Source organism: Sturnus vulgaris, chromosome 1, assembly GCF_052056855.1.
Source record: "Sturnus vulgaris isolate bStuVul1 chromosome 1, bStuVul1.hap1, whole genome shotgun sequence".
Lineage (NCBI taxonomy): Eukaryota > Metazoa > Chordata > Aves > Passeriformes > Sturnidae > Sturnus > Sturnus vulgaris.
The window spans coordinates 69,158,047-69,169,525 of NC_142243.1; the positions used below are offsets into that span (position 1 = coordinate 69,158,047).

The 11,479-nt window shown below is 38.8% G+C and overlaps 1 protein-coding gene across 2 annotated transcripts in view; it reads left to right on the forward strand.

Annotated features, from left to right (window-relative positions):
• Nucleotides 1–11,479, forward strand: part of CAP2 (cyclase associated actin cytoskeleton regulatory protein 2) — a 70,375-nt gene that overhangs the window by 39,649 nt on the left and 19,247 nt on the right. For both annotated transcript variants that reach the window (XM_014878340.2, XM_014878331.2), the window contains 3 exons: nt 7,700–7,843; nt 8,067–8,152; nt 9,842–9,947. In XM_014878340.2, coding sequence (XP_014733826.2) covers nt 7,700–7,843; nt 8,067–8,152; nt 9,842–9,947 — 336 coding nt within the window. The remainder of the gene's footprint in view (nt 1–7,699; nt 7,844–8,066; nt 8,153–9,841; nt 9,948–11,479) is intronic.

Consider the following 11,479-nt stretch of genomic DNA (forward strand, 5'->3'; position numbering starts at 1 on the left):
TTGGCATACTTCTGTTATCAGCAAGCCTACTGCATGTGACGTGTGGTCACAGCCGCAGGGATGGACCAACAGTCTCCAGTTGCTAACCCACTGCAGTGCAGAATTCACAGGCTCATTTTTGGATGTCGTTGCAACACTTACTCTGTTTAACCTCCAGATAGCCCCTGACACCTGTTACTTCTTAATTCTGTCTCAAAAACACTCATCTGCATTTCATCAGCCTCAAACTCTTTATATTGTCAGTTCATAGAATCGTTTAGGTTGGAAAAGATCTTTAAGGTCCTCAGTCATAAACCCAGAACTGCCAACTCCACCACTAAACTATGGCTCTTAGCACCACATTTACATGTGTTTTAAATACCTTCAAGGATGGTGGCTCAACCACTTCCCTGGGCAGGTTGTTTCAGTACTTGACAACCCTTTCCATGAAGAAATTTTTCCTAAGCTCCAATCTAAACCTTCCATGTTGCATCTTGAGGCCATTTTCTTTTGTCCTGTAACTTGTTACCTGGGTGTAGAAACTGACTCCCACCTCACTGCAATTTCCTTTCAGGGAGTAGTAGAGAGCAGTAAGGTCTTTCTGAGCCTCCTTTTCTCCATGCTAAACACCCCCAGCTCCCTGATTGGTCCCTGACAGGCCTTACTCTCTAGGTCCTTCACCAGGTTCATTGCCCTTCTCTGGACACACTCCAGCACCCCCCGTGTCTTTCTTTTAGTTAAGTTCTCTCGGTATCCTTGACCATTTCACTTTGTTCATTGTGTTTGTCAAAACTCCCAGGTCAATAAAAGGTGGATGCATTTGAAATTCACTTCTGCCCCAGGGGCAGTGCACTCAGCAGTAAGAAGGCCCAGACACACTTAGGGATCATGGATATGCAGAAGAGCCATGATCAGTGCAGCATCACCCAGCTTGTTCAGAGTAGAGGCGGAGAATCACATCAGTGGCAGCTCCCTACTGACTCACAGCAGCATCCCCAGGCACAGACTTGCCAGTAGTTCATGTTCTGTGCAGGAATCTGGCTCCAGTAACCAAAGGCTCCTTGCACTTTTGACCTCCAGTGTACATTTATATTTTAGATCCTCGTTTGACATGCTAAGAAATTCTAGGGATCTGCAAACCTTTACTGGAATTCTGTTGTTTGCAACATCATGTCTGAAAATCACCAGTGTAGTTTTCAGTCCCTGTAGCAATGTTCATATTCAGACTGTGCCATGTGAGACCCTACTGAGCTATGCTGATAGGACACTCCTTCTCCCATTAAGTACCATATTCTTTATTTCTATTAAACACAAATCCAAACTAGTGCTCTCCTGTTGCTGTGTTACATAATTCTTTCCTGGGATTTATGCACATAACCTTCTAAAAAGGAAAACACTGGGGGTACAGATGACTGAAAAGCAGGACTTTTTGTTTCACACCTCAGTTGATTATTTTCTTTTTTTCAAATTTTACTTTGGTCTAAATCAGACTACATCCGATGATTTGTGAATTCCAAAAGTTATGTCAGTTCCAAGACTGCTCAATGAACCAGGCAGTCTTACAGTTTGTCAAAGGATGGAAACCTGCAACATCTAACATCCCTTTCCTGGGACATGCCCCATGAAAGGTGATTGCTCTTAGCAAAGATTCATGGGATCTCAGATGGTGTGAACAAAACAAATGTGACCTAAGAGAACATTATCTCCTTGCTACCTGGAATGCCCTGGACTCCACTCACATGGGCTACAATCACAGCAGCGGGATTGAGGAGTAGTAAATCAAAAAGTTTAAAGCAGTTTATTAGTGTAATTTTTCTTTTTGATTAATTGTGGGATTGCCTGTGTGCCTAAAGCAGGAGAACCCTTTCTTGTTGAAAATACAGAAAGCTGTAGTGGACAAGAATACAACACACAGAGCATTCAAGTCCATTTAAAAACCAGCCAGTCCCAGCCAAAGGCAGTGGGTGTGATTCTGCACTGCTGTCAACTGATGCATGCAGGTTGTATCAGACCCTGGATTTCTCCACTGGTTAAAAGTGATTTGTCTTTCACATTCCTTTCCATTTGCCCTGCCTCAGAGTTTACATTTAAAAATAAACCCACAAATGACTAAAGTAGCAATTTGTCATGTGGGGTTACAGTTTGGTATTCCCTGTTTTTTTCCCACAAAGGACAAAACTGCTACAGCTGAGACTGGCTATTAGACTGAGATTTTTTGTGCTATATAAGAGGAATAAAAGCCAAATACCAATTAAGTCACTTTGGAAGCACACAAATGGGTCTAAGCTTCTGTGCTGATGAAGCTGACCAGACAGTTCTGCAAATTTGTTCCTCTGTGTCATAGTCCTGCTGCAGCACTGCAGTGAGTTGAAGTGGCAAAACCTGTACTGTTGACCAGTACATCAAATATTTGTTACACCACTATGTTGAAGATTTACAATCTAAGAAAACTAGGCCATAATAAATTAATGTCTTTCTGTAGATAAGTAGGAGGAGAGGTTTGAACCCTGAAAATATCAGAATACTAGAAGGACATAAATGTAGTGATCTCAGAGAAAAATCTCACTTATGGTCTCTACAGCCAGTCAGAAGAGAAAACTTGCAGAGAAAACATTGGATTAAGGTGCAGTAAGGTAAAAAAAATTATATTTTATATATACTTAAATAAGTAGGTTAGTTCTCAGCCTAATCTGAACACTGATTCCATCCAGGTTATTAATAAAGAGTTACAGAAAAAACACATGCCTTTCTTTAACTGCATACATACAAAAAAAAAAAAAAAGGACAAACTTAAAGTCTTCTTTACAGATTTTGAAAATACAAAAAAATGGGAAATTACAGTTAATTAAAAACTATTTCAGTTCTAGAATCACAGCCACTCACAGCAGAAATACATCTCACTGGTGATCTTATTCCTGTAGACACAGGATGGGCTTCTGCTCATCAGCTTTAACTGTCAAGGTAAGAATGTTGTCTGAGATGTTTTTCTAGGCTCTCTTTACAGTAATGACCAGCACCTCTAGAGTCCATTTCTTCACATCTATTAATGTCTTCTAACATATAGTCATCTAATACCTATTAATACGTGGAAAGAATTCCTCAGGGACATCTCTTTCTTCATTTACAGTAGAGGGAATCAAGTCTCAGCTGAGAGCAGATGCTTGCCTATTAATTTGTTAGAACTGAGTGTGGTGGTTGCTATCCATGACATCTTTCATCCTTTGAAAGGGTGAAATGTGGGATGGGACTGTACTAGGCTGTTTGCAGAGATAATGGCTGTGTCTACGTTAGTGTTTTAGCTCACAGTGGGACTGTATTTCCTTCAAATCAACCCCGTTTACTATGTTGTGTTTCACATTATAGAGGAGCTTAAGTTGTACAGAGTGGGTATCTTTCTGATGAAGTTAAATGGAAGATACACTCCCAGGCAACATCTAAACCACAATTTATAGCTAGTCCCAAATAGCCCCCCATTACATGTATACTGTGAATGTCGGGGCCTCAGTACCAACTGTTTTGCTCTGCAGAACCATTCCTATTAGGCTGCACTGCTTGCCAACACATACAAAGCCACCTGATTCAGATCAACTCCATGTTTCAAACTTGCCCTTTAAAAATACAAAGGAAGTATGATGGAGATTTTATGTAAGTATGAAGGAGAAACTAACAGAACTGTACACCATGGAATAAAGGTTGTACTCACGCTGTTCGGGTTGCAGCTGAGTAAAATGAAGCAGCTGTTGATCCCAAATTCTCTGAGTTTTCTTTTGCTGCTCCTACGCCAAAGGTTGCCATGCCCTCATTTTGCATAACTTAAAAGGGTATTTGTTCTGTTGACATGTTTTTTTCATAATAGGTCAGGTTGATTTAAACACTGTCTTAGTGAGGTCTGAATTGTGTTGCCACTTATCAACATAAAAATCCTTTGGTAAACAATCTCACCCCTCAAAACCATGTAAGATTAGCTTAAAAACACATAAGATCTTTAAAAGCTATATTTTTATTTACCTGCTGTGTTTTGTGCCTTTTTGATTCATGCTGGCAGGTTTCTGGACAACAGTGGTTGTCCAGAAAATACCCATTTTCCCAAATTAAAGCTGAGCTTTTCAAGTAATCACTGGCTCAAGCAGCCAAAATTTAAGCAAGCAGTTTAATGTGACTTTACAGTCAGATTTCAAACATCACAAACCCCAAACTCTGGCCATTCTCCTGTGCCCCAATCCTATTAAGCCTGGGGAATTTCTTGTGTGAAGGAGAACATAGTTTGTGTAGTGTAGTGTGTAGTGTGGTCCGTTGGAATACTGGTATTCCAGGCCATTTTATGAGACTGGGCTGAGACTATAAAGTCTCTGAATCCAAAGCCTAAAGCAGTTCTTGTTGTATGCTGGCACTTTTTTGGAGTGTTTTGACTAATCATGGCAATAGTCTTACTACTCTTGATCTGCTAATAAGAATTATGAAAATTAAAAGATGGCTGACTGTCTAGTTATTTGTATTTAAATGACAATCTGGTTTTAATCATTATTTAAAAAGGAAAAAAGGATGCTGGGAATTACTCTGATATTTGTCAGTTGTGCCCATGTTACATTTTTAAGCATTTCAACAAAACTGATATTATAATAGGGATGGTGTTTATAAAGAGACTCTTAAATTTCTGTTAAACAACTGTGCTGTGTCTTAAATGACAAGAAATTTTATCTAGCACATGCCAAAGGCATGCTGAAGATTTTTCCAACAGTTCTGATTTATCTCCTGGAATTCAGTTTTCTTAGAGATACAATATAGAGAATAATTTTATAGTCAGCTGTTTTAATATTCATTGCAATAAAGAGATTATTCTTTTAGAACCCTCAGCACAACTGTTTCTGCATTGTAAAGCCAAACAAGACTGATTACTGCCAGAATTAATGAGCCTTTCTATACCCATATGCCATATACACTGTAATTCATCTGTAGTTTAATCACTAACTAAAAATTTAGAACTGAGACAGAACTCAATTAAATGATTCCTTGCAGGCTATGTTCCTGTGTCTAACCCTTACACAGAAATCTGGATGACAAGGAGCTTCCACAAGCACACACATTTTGTGCAACCATTACAGAACAGGATGAGTGCAGAGTGAAGGGAAGGCTGCTCTCTGACATGGGACAGAGCTGAGCAAAGCCTCAAGCCCGCTCTGGTGTCACTGGAATGCCAAGGGAATGATTACTTTGAGCGACTTTCCTTACCAATACATATTTCACCTTTAAAACTTGCACAGGTTCTGTGAAATTAAATAAATCCACTACATTTTTATAAACATTTCTTATAAATATTTAGTCATTGGATAGATGAAGTCCTGTGTTCTGAGGGACAGAAATAATCTCTGTACCACTGACAGAAGATCCTCAGAAAAGTGGCTGAGAGCTTTTCTAGAAGGAATAGGAGGAAGTGTGTGTCACTGTGGGTCATTCAGAAATATGTTTGACCCTAATTTTGCCTTCTTATCTATAGATATCAAAGTATTCTACAAAATAAAACAGCTATGTTAACACCATTTCATATCTAGGAAATCGAAGTACAGAAAGCTAACATAGCTTTCCTGAAATCAGATGACAATTTGGTGGGAGAGCTGCAAAGAGAACCCCCATTTAAGGAGTCCCATTTCTGTGCACTATCCACAGAAATGTGCTGCCTCCCAGTGCTGTCTAGATATACCAGGCATCTGTGGAGCTGTATTTTTAGCCCTGATATTCTCTTTGTCTGGAACTGGGCCATGAAGATTCACAGTAAGCTAAGGACTGTAAATATCCCTCAGACTTTATGGGAGGAAAACTGGCATAATATCAAAGCAGAACAAGCACTTTCTTAAATTTCAGTTTTGTTAACTACTGTCATACTTGAAAGATTTCCCTGAATAATAAGAAAATACCCAACCAGCTGCAGCATGTTGTAAACAAGCAAAAATTAGAAAGGAGAATTTCTGCAGACTTTATCATGTTATGGCAACAAAGTCATATTTTAAGAACTACAAATCATGGAGGTTTCAGGGCTTTTTCAGACTTAATGATTTATGCTGGTCATTAAGTCATCAACAAAAAATCTTTTCATATTCCAGTAATACTGTAAACATTTGTTTTCTCCCAATCCATTTTGTTGTAGGGGAACATCAAATATCCCCATGTATTTCAGATGTATAGCCTTTCTCAAAATTACTCTGCCACTGAAATGTTCAGCCTCTGTGGGTGGATCAAAATACTTTTCAAATTACATAACCTCTTTTTGACACGTGTCAAAAGTGTTTTGACCTGTGTTGACCCATAGGAAACATGCTTATTTTAAGGTGACATAACATTTTCTAATGCTGAGGCCTTGTGGAAGGGTGAAAAGAAAGACCTTAAGATGGCAGAGATCAAGCAGGACATATGTGCCCATCATCTTCTGTGTGTCATGGCAGCATTAGTAGAGCCTCAAGATCATGAGGATTAGTTGTCCCAAGCAAGCACATCACAAATAGTCCTGGAAAAGGTGAGAAAAAATGCAGAGTTCTGTTATATCCTGAGTGATTTCCAAGCGAAGTGCCAGGGAGAATCAGAATGGTGCACTGTCTTTGGTGGGACATTGTATGGGTTTGGTGAGCATACTTTTGCAATATTAGAGGCTTGCAAGGTATAGCAGTTGTTTTGCTTGCAAACGGATGACTCCATGTCCCTGAATCTGCTGTTTTCTCAGTGGAAGAATTTTTCCCAGTGAATTAGTGCTCTAAGTTAGTTTTCCTGAGACACTGGACCAGTGTGATTAGCATTCACTTTGCACAGGAAAGAGTTTGGATAGCTTCTGCATTCATTTTGCTTTTTTCTTTGCTCCAGACAATATTTCTTCCACTCAGCAGTCATTCCCAATGATACCATTTGTTTCTGATTAACCCAGGAGAACTCCCCCAAACCATGGCTTGCAGGCAGTTTATTTCCCATGAAATCTTCCCTCATTACTTGCAGCCAAAACATGAAAATGTACCAATAAGGAAAGATAAAACTGATCTTGCCTGCAGTGTATTACTTTCTCAGTCTGTTGCCAGATGATAACAGGCAACTCACAAGTAGTTTGTGTTTCATGGGAAGAACAACTTGGTTATGTAATTTCATGTCAATAACATGAAAAACTCAAGCATCTGAAGAAGTTCCAGGGATATCAGATGAAAATCACAATCATTCTGCTAACTCTGAGCTATGGGGTTGATATGGCTCTTAATCTGGGCAGCATGTGAAAATGTTGCCAGTGCTGAGAACAATTTTTGCTATAACACATTATTAATACTTAATTTCTGTGCATTTTATCACTGCAACTATAGGAGGGTAATTAAATTATTCTTGTAATGCAGAAATTTATTATGACCTTTCTTTATGGATGTTAAATCAGTAGTCAAGGAGGACAGTATTAAACCGCATGGTGCTTTTGGACCACCCACTGTTAACAGCAGTCTCTTCTCTTCTCTTCTCTTCTCTTCTCTTCTCTTCTCTTCTCTTCTCTTCTCTTCTCTTCTCTTCTCTTCTCTTCTCTTCTCTTCTCTTCTCTTCTCTTCTCTTCTCTTCTCTCTCTCTTCTCTTCTCTTCTCTTCTCTTCTCTTCTCTTCTCTTCTCTTCTCTTCTCTTCTCTTCTCTTCTCTTCTCTTCTCTTCTCTCCTCTCCTCTCCTCTCCTCTCCTCTCCTCTCCTCTCCTCTCCTCTCCCTTTTTTTTCAGAATGAGGTGGCAATGCTTCTCAAGCCAATATCAGAGAAGATTCAGGAAATCCAGAACTTCAGAGAAAGGAACAGAGGAAGTAAAATGTTCAACCACCTCTCAGCTGTCAGTGAGAGCATCCCTGCCCTTGGGTGGATAGCAGTGGTGAGTGACACACGGGAAGGTTGGGAGGGCTGTAAATAATCTGGATGGTGCAGCCCAGGATAGTTCCAAATCTTGCAGAACTCTGCAATCTCATCTATATAGTTCTTCAGTCTACTACACCCAAGAAGGTAATAAACCTAGTATGTCAGGGGAGGTGTCTGACTAATGTTTTACTTCCTTTCTCCTTCTGTTGTTTCCTGCTACCATGGGGTGATGGTCCTAGTCTCCTAAACCAGGCCCTTATGTCAAGGAGATGAATGATGCTGCTACCTTTTATACTAACAGGGTATTAAAGGACTACAAGAACAGGTATGTTGCCAAGCTCTAGTATCCACTAGCCAGACAACAGAGCATTAACCATACCAGTAAGGTTCACAGTGCTATCATGGAAAGTATTTTGTAAACTAAAAAGCATTTGATAAAACCTTCTTGCAGTAGTACAGTTTCCCCTCCTCACCTCTGACCTACAGCATGCTGCAGTGAGAATGGCAGCAGCATTAGCAGTGCTGGTTTTAACTCTCTGCACATTTTAAGATTATTTTTAATTTTTTTGATATTCCAGCATCATGAGCTTATATGCAAATGCATATTTACATAGCTACCTGGCTGCTATGCATCCTCCTCTCAGCTGTGCCCTCATACTGTTGCTGTTCTTGCTCTTGGCTTGAAAATTTGTATTTAGGTGGTAGATACATACAGCTTCAAATTCCACAGCTCCTAATTTGATTTTTCTCTGTACCACTTCACTGTTCTTAAAGAGCACAAGGAATTCACAAAAGAAGTTTCGTGAGTGATATCTGTGAACTCATGGAGAAAGAGAAAAAAATTCAGGTCCTTCTTATGCCCTCTTTAAAAAGTCATGTATAAATCCTGTTGACTTGGTGCTTTTGAAGGCCAGATTTTGGTTATTGATTTTTTTATTCCAGTGAATAATTATATTTGCTATTGAATTTTTCCTCTTTAGTGAGGAAAACTTTAAATATTAAAACCTTCCACATGTATTTATATTGATTGTATATGTTTAAATATATATGCTCTATATAGTATGTTATTTTTAATATATTATATATTATTCCTAAATCCTGAGTTTACCTGCTAAAGGTAGTAACTGATGCTGGGGCAACTGATGATTTTTAAAACATAGTATCAGTACTTCCACTGGAGAAAATGTCTCATCTAATGGTATAAAGAGATTACATTATTTAAGTATTTAATTCTTCTTTTATTGAGGAATTATTTTCCTGTTTTTCACTGAATCAGACCACAATGTCTTCCAAAGTATGGAAGACTCTCCCTTGACTTGAGTAGGCTTTGGATTAAACCTGTTGACCCAGGTCATCCACATTATTAAGGATCAAATTCCAAAGTAAATAAATAGAAAGTAGACACACAAATCCTTGTAAGCCATCACTATTCACTAATAATTTGTTATAACTATGGACTTCATCTTACAAGCAGTTTCTCACTACATTTATAGTCCCATTGGAGGACTAATGATAATGATTCTAAAGCCAAATTGTGACTTGTACTTCAAAAATTCCTGATGTATAAATATTTTAGTCTGCTGACTAACATGACTCAGTATTGCCCTGGCCACATTTGAATGTGGCAGCCAGAATATTTTACAGATTCCATGGATATTTAATTTTCTAAAGTTCAGCATCCTGAAACTGAGTCTGGGTACCTGCTGCACAGCTCATTGTGCCTTTAGTGCATTTTCAGCTGACTTTGAGCCTGAGAACAATGGTGACACACACTTCTAGTAGGAAGCACTCTCTGCTAGAGGCATCCTTTGCCCTTGTTAGTCCTCTAGAAGGATCTAGAAGCTTCCCAGTGTAGTAGCTTCAGTCTTTGCAGCACTGGGCAGGTTGGCTGCTTGCTAACTGATTTGTCCGTGGCTTTAAGGCAGACATTGGGTTTTATCTGCTTTAAGCAAGAGCAGCACTGCTCTCTGTTTTTAAGTGCATTCACAAATAAATATTGCCTCTGTTTTTACAGTGACACCCGCCATGTTGATTGGGTGAAGTCATATCTGAACATCTGGTCTGAGCTTCAAGCTTATATCAAAGAGCATCACACCACAGGTCTCACCTGGAGTAAAACTGTAAGTACTCTTTCTTTCTTCAAGAAGAACCATAAAAAGCCAGTAACCAGTTTGTCTTTTAATGGGGGTCATTAATTCAGGAAAAAGAAATATCTAGGCCAGGAACAGAGGTTGAAAAATTGGGAAATTTCATGGTCCATGGATTTCCTAAGCAAGCCAATAAATGTTTGAAATATGGGTGGAGATGTTCAGGCCATTGTGGTACAGGTTTGGAGGAAAATAATTACTTGGGATTATTATAGCCTCAGCTGAAGATGGTAAAGAGAGGCAGATACAGTTGTCCATGCCTGTAGAAGGCAGGAACAAGACAAAATGCAAAAAATTGAAGGACGTGTCAGACCAAAGGTAAACTGAGGGACTATATCATGGAAAGGAGAAGGATGGTGGAAAGAATCTGAAGAAAGAGAGAGATTCAATAACAGAAAAGACAAAGGACACTTTGTCAATGGTTAGCTTTATAAAACTATTATTTTAGACATACAGAAATAACTTCTGGAAACAAAGACAGTAAATGTGACTGCATACCTAATTATTTATGCTCCTTATATAACCTGCTTCTGTATGTTACATCTAAGATGATAGCAATGAATATTTTTCTCTAAGAGAGATGTAAACTTGAAAAATTGATTTTATGTTGGGCATAAATGTAAGAGTTTATGTCCACATGTTTATGTTTATGTTATGTCTACATTAATACAGTATTCTATTTTACTTTAATAATATGTTCATGTTTATGATCAGGTTAGGAGAATTGCTGAAATATATTAAAATATAATCAGGCTGCTCTTTACTGATACCATCTCCTAAACCTACCATATACTTGCACATGCAGTCTTTCACACTAAATTTATAATTTCTTAGGTGTACACAAATATCATTATTTTTTATTGAATGACTATTCAGAGGACTAATACAGACCACCATTTAGTTCTCAAAACAAACAATTTTAAGAACTTGGGAGCATAGGGAAGTGAAGTAGAACTTTCAGATTAATGGCCTTCCAATCCAAACCATTCTGTGATTTTATGAAGTATAGCTTAATGTGGAATAAGAGCTGGAGCACCTTTCCTGTGAAGACAGGCCGAGAGATTTTTTTCAGCTTGGAGAAGAGGCAGCTTCATAGAGACCTTTTTGCAACCTTGCAATACATAAAGTGGCCTTGTGAGAAAGACTGAGAAAGCCATTACCAAGGCTTGTAATGACAGGACAGGAGGCAATAGCTTTCAATTGAAAGACTGAATATAAGGAAGAAATTATTTATTGTGAGAGTGATGAGACACTGGAACAGGTTGCTCAGAGAAGCTGTGGATGCCCCATCCCTGGAAGTGTTCAAGGCCAAGTTGGGTGGAACTCTGATCAACATAGTCTATGAAAGAGACACCCTGCCCATGGCAGGGGGTTAGAACTGGATGATCTTCAAGGTCCCTTCCAACCTGAACCTTTCTCTGATTCTATAGTACCTGGAAAAGATGTTTTCTCTCTCCCTCTGTGGAGGTTATAACCATGTAAGAAAATGTAGGTTACTTGTTGAC